Source organism: Phoenix dactylifera, unplaced genomic scaffold (genome assembly GCF_009389715.1).
Source record: "Phoenix dactylifera cultivar Barhee BC4 unplaced genomic scaffold, palm_55x_up_171113_PBpolish2nd_filt_p 000445F, whole genome shotgun sequence".
Lineage (NCBI taxonomy): Eukaryota > Viridiplantae > Streptophyta > Magnoliopsida > Arecales > Arecaceae > Phoenix > Phoenix dactylifera.
Genome location: NW_024067878.1, coordinates 100,436 through 121,666, shown reverse-complemented (window position 1 = coordinate 121,666; position 21,231 = coordinate 100,436). Strand labels below are relative to the sequence as shown.

The 21,231-nt window shown below is 41.3% G+C and overlaps 1 protein-coding gene across 1 annotated transcript; it reads left to right on the top strand.

Moving 5' to 3' along the window:
* Window positions 1-17,398: 17,398 nt before the first annotated feature.
* LOC120106063 (zinc finger protein ENHYDROUS-like) lies at window positions 17,399-20,805 on the top strand. The gene is made up of 4 exons (XM_039118909.1): window positions 17,399-18,125; window positions 18,230-18,626; window positions 18,740-18,978; window positions 19,734-20,805. Exons 1-4 carry the CDS (start codon window positions 17,975-17,977, stop codon window positions 20,540-20,542), a joined length of 1,596 nt encoding a protein of 531 aa, XP_038974837.1. The 5' UTR covers window positions 17,399-17,974; the 3' UTR covers window positions 20,543-20,805.
* The last annotated feature ends 426 nt before the right edge of the window (window positions 20,806-21,231 follow it).

Genomic DNA, 21,231 nt, shown 5'->3' with positions numbered 1-21,231 from the left:
ATAAACTTTAGGTACCCAAACTATGTTGGGTCCTTTAGGGTTAGTACTTGATGTTCCTTTTGGAACCCAAACTTTCTTGAATTTAAGCTTATAATTATTACTCAATTTCTTGTTGCTAGACTTTCTATAGTTACATTCATATGCTTTATGTCCTAATTTATTGCAGCAATGACAAGTTATATTTTCATTTTTGGCTTTCACAAATATGTTCTTTAAGTATTTTATTTTCTATTTGTTTTATATCCTAATCCAGCTTTATCATATACGGCTTTTTGACTATCAAGAATTATATTTAATTTGGTTGAACTAAGTGTGAATTTGTCTACTAAGGATTTGTATTTTTCAGCATCTTCTTTTAACTTGACATTTTCAGCAATTAGATTCTTGGTTTCATTTATGAATCTCCTACTTAATGTTTCATAGTTATTAGATAGTTTCAGTTTATCTTTGATAAGAGACTGATTTTCATCTTTTAGAACTTTATTTTTATTGATTAGTTTTTTGTGTTCTTCCATGAGTTCTAAAAATGCATCATATAATTCTTCAACAGTAAAATCACATTCAAGTTCAGAATCTACCTCATCGTCATTGGTCATATGGCAGATTTGTGCCAACTCTTGTTGATCTTCCTCTTCTGAACTTGACGCCTCACTTTCACTCCATTCAGCCATGAAGTTCTTCTTCTTAAGTTTTCTTGCCATCCACTTTAATTCCGGACAATCTATCTTGAAATGCCCGAGCTTGTTACACTCGTAACAAATTGGTGTTTCCTTTTCCTTTTCTTTATCCTTACTCTTTTCTTTGCTTGAGCTACCTTTGAAGAAGGGCTTCTTTTTATTAAATTTCTTCTTACCTCTCATAAATTTTCTGAATTTTCTTCCAAGCATAGCCATTCCTTCTTCATCAAATTCCTCCTCATCATCAGATTCTTTCGATTCAGTTTCATGTTTTGGAGTGGTAGACTTTTATGCAATGGTCTTTCTTCTCTTGACCTCATCTTCTGAATTTTGCCTTATGGTCAACTCATGGGTCATGAGTGATCCTAGAAGTTTCTCCAATTGCAGTGTATTGAGGTCCTTTGCTTCCTGAGTTGCTGTTACCTTGGCCTCCCAAATTCTTGGTAGAGACCTGAGAATTTTTCGCACCAATTCAGAGTTAGTATAAGACTTTCCTAAACTCTTTAGCCCATTTATGATTTCCGTGAAACGAGTAAACATTTCAGTTATGGACTCAGTGGATTCCATTTTAAACAACTCATACTTATGTACTAATATGTTTATTTTTGACTCCTTAACTTGATTAGTTCCTTTATGTGTGACCTCTAGTTTATCCCAAATTTCTTTCGCGGAGATGCATGTAGATATTCTATTGAATTCACTTACATCTAGTGAACAGTAAAGCACATTAATTGCTTTAGCATTTAGTTGTGCTAGTCTTCTATCACTCTCATTCCAATTCATTTCTGGTTTGGGAATGATTGTGCCCTCTATACTAATTATGGGTGTGTGAGATCCTCTAGTTATAATATACCACAATTCATAGTCTAGAGCTTGAATGAATATCCTCATCCTAGCTTTTCAGTATGTGTAATTAGTGTCATTAAATAGAGGAGGTCTATTTGTGGATTGACCCTCACTCATAGAACATCCTACTTGGGTTGTCATGATCTTTGTCTCTTGATTGTGAGATCAACAAATACTATGTGAGCACCTTGCTCTGATACCACTTGTTGCCCAAGGTGACAAGCCAAGGGGGGGGGGGGGGGTGAATTGGTTTTTTTCTAAATTTTTGCTATCTTACTTTAGTCAATTAGTTAGTGAGTGAAATTAAACTAATGCACAATACAAACACACAAGAAGTATAGTGGTTCGGTGCTCTCCTAAGCACCTACGTCCACTCCCCAAGCGACCCCTTGGAAATTCACTATAATCCCATAGATTACAGTTGGATTGTTTTTCGGGCTCACAATCCAAAAATCTTTACACTTTGATTTTTCGGGATCACTAAAAATCTATGTTGGTTTTACGAGCTCACCAACGAACCTTCACAATTGGTTTTACGGGTTTACCAATAAACCTACACCGTTAGTTTTACGGGCTCACCAACAAACCTATACCGTTGGTTTTACGGGCTCACCAACAAACCTTTACAAGGTGATTAACAAAAGAAAGAAGAAAATTGAAGCTCCTAGATGAGCAAATATAATAATTATAAGCTACAAAGAAGAGTTTAGAATATAATTATCGCTTGATGAGACTTCTCTCTTCTTTGTCAAGAATGCTTCACTCTTCAAGGGTGGATGGAGCTCCTAGTGTCTTTTTGAATCTGCTCAATCACTTCCTTTTGAATCTTTGAATGAAGCACTTGGATGAAGAAGATTAGGGCACTTGTCTTTCTTGTGTAAGCTTTGATATTTTGCAAAAGGTTGTTTTCTCTGATGAATAGTATCACTTTAAATAGTTTTCCTCATCCATTGGACAACCCCCATTCGTCAGAATTCAAAAACTAGCCGTTGCTTGCTGTTGGAAGGACAGAAGGTACTTCTGCAGAACTAGCCGTTATGCTTCTGCCGTGCTTGGGTCGACTCAACTTTTACTGGGGTCGACCCAACTTTCACTTGGGTCGACTCACGCTACATTGGGGTCGACCCTCTCAGAAAACACAGAACCTTATATTTCAGCCGATCTTTACTTGGGTCGACTCAACTCTTTTTGGGTCGACTCAAGGTTTAGTTGGGTCGACTCAAATTCCACTTGGGTCGACCCTCTCAGGGTTTCCAGAGAACTGATTTTGAATTGACACTGCCTTTTGGGTCGACTCAGGTTTATTTGGGGTCGACTCAATGTTGGGTCGACTCAGCTTCCATTTGGGTCGACCCTCTCAGGGATTCCAGAGACTTGTTTTCTTTAGGCTTGAGGATTGGATCGACTCAACTTTCACTTGGGTCGACCCAAGTACTGTTCATCCATGCCATTTTTGCAGAAGTGTGCCGGATGGTTCTATTGATGTGTCGTGGTCGACTCCACCAATCTTGGGGTTGACTTGTTTCACACTTTACTGCAACCTAAGGTTAGATTCATCCATATAATCAATGAAATATGCTTCAAGCAATTTTGTATATATGTCATGGCAATGCTTCATACTCTAATCAATGAAAATTACTATTGTCCCTTAAGAGTACATTTCACTTAAAACTTTGATGAATTAGAATTTAGAATTCACTATCTCTTTTCTATCGCAAATTTTATCTCATTATTAATCATTGAAATACATCTTGATCTCATTCTTCTAATGTATCGACAATGATGAACTTATTAATGATATATCATATTACCTTGTAATATTTAATTAGATATACCCTTAATTGTTGTAATAATCATCAAAATACTACTATCATCCTCACTGTATATAAATCGAGGGCAAAAAGATCTAGAGGTTTTGCTCTAGTTCTACTTGAAAATTTAAAATTTAGATTTTCTTAGTCTCGATGCAAAGTGATACCTTGGTCAGAAATCATTTTGTGACTTTAGAGAATTTGATGAGTTAGATCAGAGTGTGCAGCGGAAGTGTAGTGGTTTGAGTTATTTTGAAACCGATTAGAAAAAAAAATAAAATAATAATAATACCTTGATCTGAAAAGTATTATTATGGAAGACTTGAGTTAGTTTTCTAGTAGAGGGGAATGTCGTTGATTCTTTGCCTACTGGAAGTAGTTATGGACTCTCCTATTTTTGATAATTCTAAGAAGGATTTTGGTGCATCTCAAATTTAGCGTTAACGGATTGATAACTCTGTGATTAAGCTTGGGCCTGGAATGATTTAACATAGTTCTTCGACTCCTAGCTCTGACATTGTTAATATACCTATTTGAACAGGTTTGCGGTTTTTCTAGGATAAAGGTTGATAATTTAATCACAGGCAAAGTTAAGAAAAGAAAAATGATTATAAAACATTAAGAGCATTTGATACTAAAGATTTCTCCTATTTCTGTTAAGCCAATTATGATCTCAATGAAGAATCAAGAGAAATTAATTTTCTTGGGATATAATTATAACATTTTAATCGAAGGTTGGGAGTTTGAAATCCTTTTGAAGGAGGTCAAAAAAAAAAAAAAAAACTTACTACGTGTGGTAAATAGAAAGGATCAAGTTTTGAGATGCTGTGATTTTTGTATGTCAAAATCTTGTGAGTAGGTACTCCGAGAGGAAGACTATTTGAGATCTCGGGGATGATATAATGGATGAATATTTTTAAAGTTTGAGGCTTCAAGTAAGTTAATTTCGAGGACGAAATTTTTTTTAAGGGGGAGAGCATGTAATACCTCGGAAGAAAAAAAAGGTTGACGGGCCGGCCCGAAAAGACCGGGCCCATCCACCATTTACGATCGTGCCCTAGGCACGATCGTGGGAGAAGAAATGGGAGAGAGGGGGGCGGTGGCGTTAGACGGGATCGATCGCCGGAGGAGGCTGGTCGTCGGGGGAGGGTGATCGCCGGAGAAGGCGGCGGATTTCACAAGCCGGCCGGTCAAGGAGGATAACGAAGATCCCCACCAATCGCACGAAGAGGCCTCAGATCCGTGGGTTTACTCGCGGATTTCTCCACCGATTCCTCGCCAGAAGGATCGCCGGAGCATCCCGTCGGACTGATGTAAGCCCCTTGTGCTTCATTTCCTAAATTTGAAGAGACGTTGGACTGATGTTAGCCACCGGCGGCGACGGCAGCAGTCGTGGGCCACCGTGGCTGCCGTCGGGTGGGGGGGGAGCCGAGCCACCATCATGGTGGCCTTCTGTCGATGATGCTGGAGGGGAGGGGAGGTCTGTCGGTTCTTGGAGAAGAAGAGGAAAGATCTCTTCTTCCCTTCTTCTCTTCGCCGGCCACCATCGCCGGCGACTGCAACAGTGGCGGCCGGCGATGGTTCGGACAGTGGTGGCCGAGGGTCGGGAGGGTGGTGGCCGAGGGTTGGGCAGGTGGCGGCTGCTGCCCTTGGACCAAAAAATGGGGAAGGGGAGATGTACTACCATCCGTGAAGAGAGAAGGGTCTTCTTTCCTTCTCTCTCGTTCATCCTCCTTTTGGTCTTTTCACCGAGACCGGCCACCGTCGCCGGCATGGCGGCGGCCATGGCTGGCGACGACATAGGCCGGTGGTACAAGGTGGGGAGTCAGGCCTCCCCGACTGCCCCTAAATCTGGAGGGGTTGAAATGAGTGGGGACCTGGTAATGGGCCCCAAAGTAGATGTAAGTTATGGTTCATAATATTTTAATATTAAATAATTTAATTTATGATTTGTAATTGATGTTATAGGGGAGGAGTCAGCGGTGCCAGGAGGTTTTGATCAGGAGACTCAGCACCTCAGCTCGTAGGTTGTGATTCGGATCCATGTTTGTGTCAGTCTACAATTTCTGTAAGAATTCCTACATCTGAGCACCTCTATGCATATATTTGATTTATCGTTGGATTTATTTTATAATTATGTTGTTATTTGTTTTATGAGTTGATATGACACATACGAGGTGTGCATTGTGAAGGAAATAAATAAATTGGGAAGGATTAATATATTTTTGAGAATTTATGGAAATACGTGATGTGATAGAAATGTGATTAAACATGTAAAGCTAGACATGTAAAATGGGTTGGACTAACTTTGTCATGAAATAGCCTCTACGAGTTTATGCGTAGGATAGCTGCCACGAGCTGATGCGTGGGATAGCCTCTACGAGCTTATGCGTAGGATAGCCTCCATGGGTTTACGCGTGGGATAGCTGCCATGAGCTTATGCGTGGGATTTGTACAGTCTTGGACTGGAACATGATCTTGGTTAGTCCAAAGCCAGAAGTGATAAATTCTAAAACTTGGGAATCAGAGTAATACGTGAATGGATCACATAATGTGAAAAAGAATTTATGTATATGAAATGGTTATATATACTTGTTGTTTGTTGAGCTTTTGAAATGATGAAATGACATTTATTTGTTACTTTGATGATTTTATCATTATTACTGTGTGTGGCTGTTGGAATTCTTACTGGGCTGGAAAAGCTCATACTATACTTACTTTCTTTTTTAGAGGCATTGGATTCGTAGAATCTGTCGGGTGGGAGAAGAAGTGAGATCAATCTGGAGTCAGACTATTAGATAGTTAGAAGTAGCTTATCTTTTATTTATGGACATTTAAAATTATGTAATAAATCAGTACATTTTAGTTGGATTTGATTGAATTACATTAATCTTTGATTTTGGCAGTTTTGGGAATATTGTACCTTGTTAGGCCTTACATGATCCCTAGGGTTTTACTTTAGGAATTATGTGGCCATATCACGTGGTCGACCCGAGTGATGGGTTTGGGGCGTGACAGCTTAATTATGATTTAAAGGTCCTATGTTTTTCCTCCCATGATGGAAGACCATGGGGCACTTGATATCCCTAAAAGTTTTGGTTTTAGTAGGAGTTTGACTGGTGTAATTGGGCCAATTACAACTATTTGATTCATCCTGAATCAATATGGACCCATGGCGATTTGCGTTTCATAGAAGAGTCTAGCAATGTTAGATCCAATGCAGATAGAAATTGGTTAGATATGACAAAAGAAAGGTAGCTCATGGCACTAATTCTAGCTTCATAAACTCGTGGCAAAACATCTAATTTTAATCTTCTTTCTCTTTTCGTTCTTTGGATTTGTAGGTAAGCTTTGGAGACAATTTTGACTATAAAGCATGATTATTTTTTTGAACCTTGAACAATCTAAAATCTCCTAATTCTAATGTTTGGACTCTGCAATATAATCTTTATTGAAATTGTTAAGGGATGGAATGATATGAAGAAGAGAATCAGGAGGAGTAGATCAGCAAGCAAAACACATGCAATACAAGATTTTAACGTGGTTCACCCAAGTTTGGGCTACATCCACGAAGATCCCACCGATGTTCTATATATATATTGAGAGGAGTACAAACAGGAGAAGAACAAAACAGAGGAAGAAGAAACTCACACCCAAAGAAAAGAAACCCAAGAACCTCTTGTTCTTAATCTATTCTTCTCCTCCACAGAGCTCTCACAAAGCCCACGAACCAAGAAAAAGAAGCTCTCCTGTTCGCTCACCCCCAGAAAGAAGAAGCTCTTCTATTCGCTCACGTCGCCGTCAAGATCGTCGGCTGCGTTCTGTTACGAATCACCACGTCAGCATCGTCGTCTTCATTTGTTGTTGGAGATAAGGACTTCCAATCCATGGTTCCAATGACAGGGCGACGTGTGGCATGAAGGTAAGTGGGATGGAGTTGGATATGACTCCACCGCTTAACAAATTTCCCCCTTGGAGACGTGATCAAACTTCACAAACAACGTCTTCATCTCAAGCATAATGCTTGTGTACATGAGCCTCAACATGTATCATAGCTCAATCGGGCGAGATCTCTAGTCCATCTTCAGTGTGAAAGACTAAGAGAAGCTCATGCCTTCAGCTTTTCAACTGTAACTACCTTGGTTAACATATTTGCAGGATTTTTGCTGGTATGGATCTTCATAAAAGTAAACTGACCATCCTCCACAAGAGAGTGGATAAAATGATACCTGATGTCTACATGCTTCATCTTGTATTGGAACGCTGAATTTCTTGCAAGATAGATTGCACTCTGACTATCACTGTGCAATTTAACATCTTCTTGCGAATTTTTCAATTCTGTCATCAGGTTCTTAAACCAAATTAGCTCCTTGCATGCCTCCATTGCTGCAACATACTCGGCCTCTGTAGTGAATAAAACAACTATCTTTTGCAGCTTTGAAGCCCAACTGACTGTTGCGCTGCCCAAAGTAAACACATAACTTGTGGTGTTTTTCCTACTATCCAGATCACCTGCAAGATCTGAGTCCACATACTCCTGAAGCCTGATCTCTGAGCCTCCATACCATAATCCATGATCAGTAGTATCTCATAAATACCTGAGAATCCACTTTACAGCTTCTCAATGCGCCTTGCCTGGATTGTTCATAAACTGGCTAACTACTACCACTGCATATGCGATATCTGGCCTCGTGCACACTATAGCATACATAAGGCTGCCAACTGCTGAGGCATATGGTACTTTCTTCATATAAGCCCTATCATCTGGAGTTTTTGCACATTGATTCTTGCTAAGCTTGAAGTGACTAGCCGACGGAGTATTAACAGGGTTTGTCTTTTCCATATCGAACCTCTATAGGATCTTCTCAACATAGCTCTCCTGTGACAACTTCAGCTTTTTGTTTGCTCTGTCTCTAATGATTCTCATACCATGAATTTGTTTGGCTAGACCCAAAACCTTCATAGCAAACTCATGTGATAACTCTTTCTTGAGATTTTGGATCTCCTTCATGTTTGATCCTACAATAAGCATATCATCTACATACAAAAATAATATAATATAAGAGTTATCAAATTTCTTAACCAAAATAGTAGTGGTCAGCATTGCATCTGGTGTAACCGTGCATAGACATAAACCTATCAAATTTCAATTACCACTGTCTGGGAGCTTGCTTCAAGCCATACAGGCTCTTCTTGAACCTATACACCATCTCCTCTTTTTTTGGAGTTTCAAAACCTTCTGGCTGATGCATATTAAATTTCTCCCCTAATCACCATGGAGGAATACGGTTTTCACATCTAACTACTCAAGATGCAAATCCTTTGATGCCACCATACTCAACACAAATCTAATAGTAGTCAATTAAATGACAAGAGCAAAAATCTCAGTGTAATCTATACTTGCTTTCTGCTGAAAACCTTTTACAACCAATATGGCGTTGTACCTCTTCAGCCTATTAACCCACTTGTTGTGAAGAGCTTTCTTTCCTGCAGGCAACTAAACCAAATCCCAAGTTTGGTTTGTCATCAAGGAGTCCATCTCCTCATTCATAGCCTTCTGCCAAGATGTGGTGTTATCAACTTGAAAAACCTCTTCAAAACACTCTGGTTCACTATTATCAGTCAACAATAAATAATTTAGAGAAGGAGAATAACGACTGGGAGCTTTAACAGTTCTAGTAGATTTTTTGATAGTAGAAGGGGTTTCTAGTTCTCTAGGTACTACTCTATTCTCTTGACTTTTCTTTACATCTTTCTTAGGGATCTCCTCAAGCTCTACATACTCCTTTTTATCATACTGTTATGATCCGTTTTTATACATCACATTTTCATTAAATATGACATCTTTACTTCTAATGACTTTCCTATTCTCTTCATCCCTGAAGCGTAACCCAAAGTCATTATGTCCATATGCAATGAAAATACATAAAAATTGGTAGAACCCTTGATAAAATAAAGTGATGCTGTGTATGAATCACTCACATATTCTGCTGAATTATATGTATCCGCAGGACTAATTTGGAAAATCGGTAGAGATATGCAAGAGCAAACCATTTTTATTGGAAATATTCCTCTAATAAATTTCCTAGGAACCTTTATAGTAAATGGAATATACAGAATTGTCATTCTCTTTCATTACATCAATGTGGATTACCTCAAGAAATAGCAATAAAGCTTTTCCAAACATTTTTAATTCATGGTCTAATCAAACAACGTGTTGCTTCTAACATAGGGATTGCTAAAAGTCAAATTCGGAAAAAAGTACAGGTATGACAGGCATAACAACTACGATTGGATTTAAAAAGGCATAAGCTTCGGGCAATTTGGCGAAGAAAAAACTATTCGAATAAAAGACAGAATTAAGACAGATGCAAATTAAACTAAAGTTATTAAACATAACAAAATTTCGTTCTTGTAGATTAGATAATTTTATTCTGATTGAGTTTTTTTTATAAGGGAAAAAAAAGATAAGTCAAAAAATCTTTCATTTTCTAGACTTTGCATCCAATTTATTCCTACTTGTAGAATCCTCATGAACATAAGAAATGCAGCCAAAAGTTCACAGGTGTGATAAATTTACCTCCTTGCCAGTCCATACCTCCTCTAGCAATCCTCCATCCAATGGAACTGAGGGTCCTCTGTTGATGAAATATGTAGCAGCGTTCACCGCATCCGCTCAAAACTATTTAGGCAATCCAGCATGCAGTCTCATGCTCCTGGCACGCTCCATGATGGTGCAGTTTATGTGCTCAGCTACACCATTCTGCTGCGGTGTCCCTGAAACTGTCTTCTCTCGCCTGATTCCATGGATAGCACAATACTCAAACTCTCTGCTGCAATACTCTCCTCCATTATCTAACCCAAGCACTTCAGCTTCAGACCTATTTCATTCTCAACTAGAGCTCTCCACTTTTTGAAGACATCAAATACATCAGATTTATTCTTTAAAAAATAAATCTACAATTTTCTTATAGCATCATCTATGAAAGTAACAAAATCTGAAGAACCACCAAATGAGCATACCTGAGTTGGTCCAAAGACATCAGTATAGATCAATTTCCAACTTCTGTGACCATCGAGGTCGTCTCTGTTTCAAGAAGCTGACTTTCTTCTGCTTTCTATAGATGCAATCTTCACAAAACTCTAGATCCACTGATTTAAGCCCTGAGAGCTTTTCTTTGGAATGCATGATCTTCATTCCCTTCTCGCTCATATATCCAAGTCTGCAATGCCATAATGCTGAATCTGTGTTTGATTCTGCAACTGAGATGGAACTCATAATGCCTTCTGTCCCATAAAGCGTGCCTTCTTTCTTACCACGGGCAACCACCATAGATCCTTTAATGATCTTCCAAGAGTCACCAATAAATGAAGTAACATAGCCTGCACTAGCAAGCTGTCCAACAGATATAAGACTTCTTCTGAGACTGGGCACATGTCTCACATCTATCAACTTCAAAACTGAACCGCTCACCAAATTGATCTGAACATCTTTTTTGCCATTGATGTTACATGGCTCTCCATCTCCAAGGTAGACACGTCCAAAATCTCCTTGGGCATAATGTGTAAGGATGTCCTTTTGTGCAGTAGCATGATAAGAGGCGCCGGAATCTATAACCCATGATTCGGCCTGCCCATCCAAAGACAAAAGTAAGGCATCAGTATCAAAATTTCAGCAACATTTGCTGAAGAGCTAGTCTATTATGTAGTGCTCTCTATCTAATTCTTGTAGGCCTTGCAGAAGCGCCTAATATGTCTCTTCTTGCCACAGTGCCAGCAACCATCTCCTTTGTCTTTAATAAGCCTTGATTTGCTTCTTCTTGACTTTGATCTACCACAGTTCTTTGAACTATTCTGTGACCGGCCTCTATCCTCTACATGTAGAGCCGTCCTGATGCTTCGCTGAAGGCTTTCTTTCTGATCTCCTAGCTGAGTAGAACACCAACAGCATCATCATACTTCAGATTAGATGATCCAGAGGAGTTGCTTAAGGCTATGACCAGCCCATTCCAGCTTTTCAGCAGGGAGGACAAGATCAACAGAGCTCGGATCTCATCATCGAAGTTGATGCCGATCGAGTCCAACTGACTTGGTATGGTATTGAACTGGTTTAGATGTTCAGCAATACTTCTGTTTCCAGCCATCTTCATATTGAACAACTTCTTCATCAAGAACACATTGTTTGATGCCGACGATTTCTCGTACATCCTTGCCAATGTGCTCATGAGACCCGTTGTGGTCTTCTCCTTTGATACGTTGAATGCAACAGACACTGCCAAGGAGAGGCGGATCGTCCTGAGAGCCTTCCTATCTAGGATCTACCACTCGTCGTTAGTCATGTCCATCAGCTTCTTAGCTTTTCCTCCAAGCAGAAGATAGAGATCCTTCTGATAAAGATAGTCTTCAATCTGCATCTTCCACGGCCCGAAGTTCATCTCGCTGAATTTCTCTATTCTTAACTTTCTATCTTCCATCGCTCCCATTCGAACCACGAACAAGGTTCTGATACTAGTTGTTAGGGGATGAAGAGAATCAGGAGGAGTAGATCAGCAAGCAAAACACAGACAACGCAAGAATTTAACGTGGTTCACCCAAGTTTGGGCTACATCCACAAAGATCCCGCTGATGTTCTGTATATATATTAAGAGTACAAACAAGGGAAGAACAAAACAGAGGAAGAAAAAACTCACACCCAAAAAAAAGAAAAACCAAGAACCTCTCATTCTTAATCTATTCTTCTCCTCCACAAAACTCTCACAAACCCAACAAACCAAGAAAAAAAAGCTCTCCTGTTCGCTCACCCCCAAGAAGAAGAAGCTGTCCCATTCACTCACGTCTCCGTTTCGAACGAGATCGTCGACTGCATTCTGTTATGAATCACCACGTCAACATCGTCGTCTTCGTCTGTTGTTGGAACAAGGACTTCCAATCCATGGTTCCAATGACATGGCGACGTGTGGCATGAAGGTAAGTGGGGTGGAGTTGGATACGGCTCCACCACTTAACAGACATATTTGCAGAAGAAGAGAAAAAAAAGAAAAAAAAAATAACCTTATTTCTCTGTTCTAGCATATTCGGTACATCTCACAGGTTATATATACTCTTGTACAACTCTATACAAGAAAAAATAATATAGGCTGATATATGATCATGTTAATAAAGAAAAATAATACTCATTGATATAAATTGTTATGTGATCCCTTAAATTACTCTAATAAGATCATGCTAATAAAATAAAATAATACTGACCGATACAGAATTACGCTAATAAAAAAAAATATTATGGGCTGATACAAGTTGCTACGTGATTCCTAAAATTACGTTGATATCCCTCCTCAAACTCAAGATGGTACTATAGATACCAACTTGAGTTTAGAAACTAGAACACGAATGTACCTAGAAACTGATGTACTATATCAAAAGCTAAAATAGAAGCTCAGAAGCTGATGTGATAGACTACTAGCTCACATAGCATCTTAGAGGCTGATGTGGTGGTAGATCAAGAGCTGATGTGGCAGGGAGCCTAATGTGGTAAAACACGAGTTGTTATATTATCTTAGAAGTTAATGTAGCATATTAAGAGTTGACATAACAACTCAGAAATCGATATGGCAGACTGATTTGTCAATTTGATGTGACAATATAAAATTTGATATTGCAGAATAGAAACTGACATAGCATCTTAGAAACTGATGCGACAAATCAAGGAGCTTACATAATAATCTAATGTGTTCGACAATGCTAATGTAGCTAACTGATGTAGTAGATTAATGTATCCACTGACACAACTGACTAATATAGCAGACTGGTATGCCTGACTGACATGACAGACTGACATGGCTATCGATGTGGCTCATTGACTTGTCTAATAATATGACAGTAAGAAGAAGTATAAAAGATGACAGTTGCAGCGATAATAGAGCTCAGAAACAAGAAAACCAAAAATCGATAATTGTCATAGATGGAGGCACAATGGAAGAGAAGTAAGAGACCTCAAACTGGATGGTAAAGAACCCGGAGGCAGCAAATAAAATCAAAAATGGAGAGAAGAGGATCGAGCAACGGTGAGAAGAGACGACCGAAGATCTAAAACTGAGAAAAAAAGTAGTAGAGAGGAGCTACAGATCCATTAGAAAATAAAGGATATTCGATGTTAATCTACCAAAAATAGAGGATATGCAGATCTTAAAAAATATAGGATCTTCGAATGTTGATTTACTAGTAAATAGAGGATTTATGAAAAACATAGGATTGAAATCCATTATAAAATAGAAGATCTTCAAGTGTTGATTCACTAGAAAACAGAGAGCCATAAATAGGCAATAGGAGTTTTCAAAGCTTCTAGACATGTCAACAATGACCATAGCAAAGGCGAAAGAGATGGCGACAGTAGATTAGGTGATCAGTAGCTCTGATACCATGTTGAAATATTTGCAGAAGAAGAGAAAATAAGAGAAAAGAGAAAGAAAAATTGATTTTATTTTTCTGTTTTAGCACATTTAGTATATCTCACGGATTATATATACTCGTGTACAGACCCAATATACGAAAAATAATATAGACTGATACATAATCATGCTAATAAAGAAAAATAATACTCGCTGATAGAAATTGTTATGTGATTTCTAAAATCACTCTAACAAGATCATGCTAATAAAGCAAAATAATTCTAACCGATATAGAATCACGTTAATAAAGAAACATACTATGGGCCAAACAGATTGTTACGTGATCTCTAAAATTATGGTAACAATCTTAAATATATTCTACTAAGAAATCTAGCTGGCTGGCTTTTCTCATAACAGAAATATGCAAACAAGGGCCACATTTGAAGTCATGAGAGCAGGATTCCAATCTCCCCAAGCAAAGTGATTATTATTATGATAGAAAGCAAATAGTAACGATGATTAGATCACAGTACTTTGAGGATCTTCGCTAACTCTTTGGTGACTTTGGAGTTTCTTATTCTATGTAATATTCTAATCGCCCAAGCTCTTCACCATGATTAACATATTCATAGTCTCACATTAAACTAATCCATAGAGAGTAAGATAAAACTAGTTTAAGACTAGGAAGTGAGAAGGATCGGTAGTGTATACAAATAAAGGGGAGTAAATAAACTATTCCTAGAAGATGAGGGTTAAGTGAACCAAATCAAAAACAAAGGATTGTTTTTGGAAAAAGAAATGAGGAAAGAAAGGTACTGAGCATTGGTCAATGAGCATGATGATGGCGAATGGTGGAAAAAAAACCTGCCGGCTTTTTGGTTGTATCCAGTTCCTTGCAGGGCTGCTGCTATCTTTTTCACCTTTGCATGAAGATTAATTAAATTATAATAATTTGGTCCCATAAGGACGTTTTGGTGAACAGAAGTTCGCATGGTGGGGATAATTGGTCCAAAGCTTTGGAAGGAGGTGGTGTCATGGTATGGGGCGTGGCAGAGAATCTTTAGCCGAAAAGACGAAAATGCCGCCCCAGGCATGGAATGCACCTTTTGGCTTTCCACCATCTATGATCACATTTGAGTCGGAATGACATTTATATCCTCACGATATGTCGAGGGTATTTCTGACATTTCATCTGATGCAGGTCTACAACAAAGCGGCTAATTATATAAGGATCATTGTAGTGATCAGCCATTACAATGATTTTCATATTATTAGCCAATTCTATAGAAGGTTCAGAGTTTAGCCTAGCATCAGATGAAATGTCAGAAATATATACGATTAAACGTGACAATTAGGTCGGGTCGGTTCAGATATGGATCAAATCCAACAGACACTAGGTCAAAAATTCATCCACACGAATCTGACTTGTTTATTAAACAGGTCACAAATTCAGATCTAGACCGATCTATTTATTAAACAGGTAATCCACTAGACTTACATAACTCATTTATTAAATATGTCAAGTTGGGTGAAACGAGTTTAAATGGGTTATGTATATTTTTAGTAAATTAAATGGATTTAAACAGGTTAAGTATGTCAAGCGGATCAGGTTAAATAGGACAGAAACATGTTAAGTAGGTTTTAAGCAGATTAAACATATCTTGAATGGATTAAATGGACCGAATTATGATCCAACCCAATTATTAAATAGCTCAAGGATCTAAACTTGAACCTAACCTATTTAATGGATAGGTTTAAATGGGCTGGTCCATATATGACTCAAACCTATTTTTATCAAACCCAAACCTACTCAAAGCAAGTCGTTCTAAGGTCGGGTTGATTGGTTAGATCATAAATTGCCACCCTACATATGATTTATATAGAAAAAAAAATCATTGGATTACATGAAGATCATCGTAGAGACAAACAAAGCAAAATAAAAAAAAAAAAAACAAGAAGAAGAACATTGTAGCAAGGAAAGTGGGTTTAGTCTAGGGAGGCACTTGTAATAAACATAATCTGTAAAAAGTGAATGAATATTTGATGGATTATTAATTTGTTATAAAACCATTGGTCTAAGATTATTCAGAATTTGATCTTAACAGGTATAATGCATATGAGATGTCGAATGGATGGATGTGATCCGTCATCGGATTAATTTTTTTACTAAAAATGATTGAATGAGGTGCATTTCTCATAGTAGAGAGTCTTGATTTTTATTCATCTTTTTCTATTTTGAGTCCAACCAACCGGTGATAAATGCATAAGTTTTTAAAAACTCTCTATTTTAGTTATATGGTTAATTTTTTATTATGTGAGAGTAAGCATTAAAAATGCATATCTATTGAAAGAAAAGGAAATGTACAATGAGACTCATGGATTGTTGGCTCAAGAGCAGGATAATTAAAGAGCTAAATTCAAGGATGAACATCCTAGAAGCTTTTGCGTTGTAATTGTCAACCAAATACAACTACATGGTCAAAGTTTGGCAAGAATTGTGGTATTATACCACTAGCTCACAAACTATGTCATACTAAGATAGAAGATGAATGTATGTTGGCACCATTGATGTATTTTGTAGGTCCCAACTGGAAAGGAAATATATATTGAATTCTAGAGTCACATAGTAGCCCCCCCTCGACAAGTTATGACTCTATTAAGCATTGACTAGCAAAAAAGTTATACTATATCTCAACAAATAAAGAAAATGGGTTGCTCTTTCAGTAAAAATGATCCTAGAATTCATATGGCAAACATCATTGAAATATACCAGTTACAAATATAAATGCTCAATAACTTCACCAACTAAGTGATCAGTTAGCACCCTCTTAATCAAAGTTTGATTAGCATAAACCCATATTCTTCCAAAGGAGTTGAATCGCTTGTCTTTGTTTTTGTAACGTTTTAGAATTGTATCCAATGTTGAGCCAAATCACCAAGCAAAGTCCACTTGGCCACCATGCAACAATGGGACATGAACATTTAATGACTCCTTCCACTAAATAATACTATCCAAATGATACTCATTATGTTTTGGGTAAATAGATAATTAGCAGGAAATTAGTTTCAGGTTTTAGCTGGGGACGACATTATGGTTGCAATAACATCCAAGGCCGGTGTCACAAATGGAAGCCGCTCACGTCACCACCTCCAATGTTCTGTTACGAACCCGGCTAATCTCATTTAATCACCACATTAATTAAGCAGTTGGCTACTAACACCCCCCCCCCCCTCACAGCACGCGGCAGCCAACCATTTGATATCCAAGCTGTTCCCTGCTCTGCACCACCCACCCAACAATATCTACAAATCCGAAAATGACATCTCTGTCCTCCATCTTGTTTTCCCATTTTTTTTTTTTTTTTTTTTAAAAGAACAGTAGAGTCTATCGCTACACGACAAGTAGGGCGGTCGCCAGTTTGCCTGACTTCCTCACGGACAGATGCCGAGGCCCCCCGTGTTCCGCGTTTGTTGACACGTGTACCGCTGTGATCGCTCCATCACTCGCTAGCGGACGGGGTACACCGTCACCCCTGGTTCCCACCACCTCCCCCCCCTTCTCTTAACCTGAGTTAACGTCACTCTTTTTCTCTCTCGGTCTCTTTCTCTCTCCTCGCCGCTTTAGCTTATTTATTATATCTCTCTCTCTTTCTCTGTCTCTCTTTTCAAAGTTTCTCTCTCTTTCTCTTTCCTAAGCCGCTCTCTCTACTCTCTCTCTCTCTCTTTCCTGAGAAATTTCTCGCAGCCGCCCAAGGAGACTCTCTCTGTAGCTATCGTCGGCAAGCTGGAGGGCGAAACCTCGATTCTGGTTGCGCGTGTCGTAGCGGGCGGAACCGTTTCGGGCTCGTCGACTTCGAAGAGGGAGCGAGAAAGTGAGCGCGTTTCTGGCGTGGGAGCGAAGCTCAGCTGGATTTGCGGATCGGAAATGCTCGCTATCTAGGGGCTGATATCGGGCTTCTCCGACACCGCTCCGATCTTTCCGATGCCGGGACCTGAGGCGCCGGGGCTGATCTAGGCGGCGGCCGGTTGCGGTTCAGGTTCCCGCCGTCGCGCCGAGCTCGGCGGCGGCGCTGGCGAGGTGGAACTTGGGTTGGGAGCTAGGGTTTCGTGGGGTGGATTTGGTTGGAGGAAGAACAGTGATCGAAGACTAGTAGCTGGTAAAGCTTTTTGCTTTTGGTCTCTTTTTTGTGTTCTTTTGGGGGCTCGTTTCGAAGCTAGAAAACCCTAGATTTCAGCTGGGAGTAGCGTGGCGATGCCGGTGGAATTGGAGAATTCTTCCGTGATGACCGTCTCCAACTCGGTCTCCGGCGAGGCCAGCGTGTCCTCCTCCGGCCAGCAGCAGGCCGCGCCGCTGCCGCCGCCCGCTCCGGCCAAGAAGAAACGCAATCTCCCCGGAATGCCAGGTAATACTCTATAGCGAGCTCAAAACCAGAAACGTAAAGATTTCTCTCTAATCTAAAGATCAATTTTTTATCCCTATTTTTGGATGGTTTTTGTGAGATTTTAGATCCGAATGCGGAGGTGATAGCGCTGTCGCCGAAGACGCTAATGGCGACGAATAGGTTCGTGTGCGAGATCTGCAACAAAGGGTTCCAGAGGGACCAGAACCTCCAGCTGCATCGTAGGGGGCACAACCTGCCGTGGAAGCTGAGGCAGAGGACGGGAAAGGAGGCGAGGAAGCGGGTGTACGTGTGCCCGGAGCCGAGCTGCGTCCATCACGACCCCTCGCGGGCGCTCGGCGACCTCACCGGCATCAAGAAGCACTTCTGCCGGAAGCACGGCGAGAAGAAGTGGAAGTGCGACAAGTGCTCGAAGAAGTATGCCGTCCAGTCCGACTGGAAGGCCCATTCCAAGACCTGCGGCACCCGAGAGTACCGCTGCGACTGCGGCACCCTCTTCTCCCGGTACTCATCAATCAATCCTTCCTCCGACGCTTCCATGTTTAACCTATCCATGGCGATTCGATTCGATCGTTTCTTTGTTTTTTTTCTGAAATTTGCCGTGGTTCTTGGGCCAGGCGGGATAGCTTTATCACGCACAGGGCGTTCTGCGACGCGCTGGCGGAGGAGAGCGCCAAGGCACAGACGAACAACACCAACGCCGCGGCACCGACTGCGCCGGCGAACAAGAAGGCGGAGGAGGACGGGAGGGCGGCTTCGGCGCCGGCGCCGGTGCCGGAGACGTCTCCGCCTCTGGCGACGATGGTGCGGACCGAGTTGCCGCGCCAGCAGGTGGCGTCGCCGGAGCATCAGCGAGGTCGGTCTCTGGCTTTCTCTTTCTCTTGTTGTCTGGATTATCTTCTTTAACAACGCCAGTTCCGATTCTAATTTGGATTATTCGAGCAATTTTTTATTCTAAAGAGAAGAAAGGGAAATCGCTCCTTTTCTGGATTCGGGAGGGGGGGGGTGGGGGGGGGGGGGTGCGATTGCCCTAGAGCTTTTGTCGGATTTGCTTCTCGATGCAACAAAAAACGCGTCTTTGGGTGGGATCCGGGGCGATGGTTGTTGGAGTCTTTTGTCGGTAATGCTCGCCGAGAAGTCCCTTCTTGCGTCGCAAGCCATCCAAGTGTAAGAGGAGAACCCGGGGGAGGCGAGAGAGAGAAAGACTAAAGACTAAAGAGAGAGGTTTACTCGGAGAAAGAACAAAGAGGTGGGGATCGGGGCGGTGTCGTGTATGTGTGTTTCTCTTTCCAAAAGTTCTCTGATTAAAACTTTCCACATGCTTTTGTTTTCCGGACGGAGCTTTCCATCTCTGCAGTCTCAAAGGAGATGATAAATATGAGATAGATGGATGAATCCAAATCGAAAGTGGCCATGGAGATCTCCCCACCACCACCACCACCCAACCCTACTCGAAATTAAAACATCATCACTTCTTTTTCTGCTTTCCTCCTTTCTTTCTTTCTTTCTTTCTTTCTTTCTTTCTTTCCTCCTGCTTTAGTAAGAAAAATTCATATTTTTTCAAGGAGAAAAGACAACCTTCTGCCCTCATTTTGTGCTTTATCCTCGCAGAGCCGGAGAACCCAGCCTCTGGAATTCTCCAGTACATGCCGCCGCCGCCGCCGCCGCCGCCGCCACCATCCTCCATCACCATTGGCAGCAGCAACAGCAGCGGCACCACGAGCAGCAGTGGGGGCATTAGCAGCGGCAGCAGCGCCAGCCTGTTCGCAAGCCTCTTCGCGTCCGCCTCCGCCACCACCCCGGCGCAGGGCACCAACTTTTCTGACCTTATCAGCGCAATGAGCCGCACCGACCGCGCCCTTGCTGTGGAGCCCCCCTCTTTGTGCCTGTCTACCAATGGGCCTGCTGCTTCCCTATTCTCGCAGCCGCCTCAGGAGCGCCGCCCGTTTCATCCGCCGCCACCGCCGTCCCCCCACATGTCCGCCACCGCCCTGCTGCAGAAGGCCGCCCAGATGGGCGCCACCGCCACGAGCTCCTCCTTCCTCCGTGGCTTCGGGCTCTCAACCTCCTTCGGTCACCAGGACGGCCTCAATGACAGCAGCCTCCATTGGCGTCCCCAGCAGCAACAACTGGAACCGGAGCCTGCCCCAATTCTGTCGGCCGGTCTTGGACTTGGTCTTCCCTATGAGAGCACTGCCGCCGCAGCAGTTCTGCCTGACCTAATGATGGGCCCGCCGCCGCTGTTCGGACCAAAGCCGGCGACTTTGGACTTTCTGGGGCTCGGGATGGGACCGGTAGGTGGTGCGGCCACCACCGGACTATCGGCGTTGATCACTTCGATCGGAGGAGGGCTCGACATGGGTGCTGGCGCAGCTGCAGCTGGCCGTTTTGGAGGAGGGGGCTCGCCGGGGAAGGCGTGAACTCCATTGGGCTTTGTCCTCCCAATACCAGCGGGGCAAGTTTTAGAGGCTGGAGATGGAGGGAGAACATTCTCTTCTTCTTTGCTATATTTTAGTTCTTTCAATCATGTTCTTTTTCTTTTGTTAGAAGGGGCCAAACAGGTTGGAGGGCTTAGAGGTGTTCATTTCTGCTTTTTTTCTCCTAATAATTTTGTTGCTTTATTTTGTTATCTAGGTTTAAAATATATTTTATATAAATATAATATAGATATAGGTTATATGTATGTGGCTGGCTGGCTGGTTGTGGATGCTAGAGAGACTTCCTTTGAAGCGAGTTTTTTTGGACGTATGACCGGGCCACCTTTGTCCATGCTGCTTCTGTATGTACGTAGAGAACAGGCCAGAATTTGAAGGGAAAGAAGGAGAAAATGATGGTTCATGAGTTCCTTCAAAAACGGCGTTCTCTGTCTTTATTCACACGTTTCTCTCTCTCTCTGTTTATAATTTGTTATTTCTGGGAACTTGGACTCGGTGAAAGGAGGTCGCGCAGTTGTGGTGGTGAGGCCCATCACTGCGGGAGTGGGGACTCTACGGTGTTATAATATTTGGCGTCAAACTATGCTTGCCTGTTCGAAGCTTAAAAGACACAGAACGAGGAACAAAGAAGCCCTTTTTTTTTTTTTCCGGGGTCCATTGGGAACAGTGATATG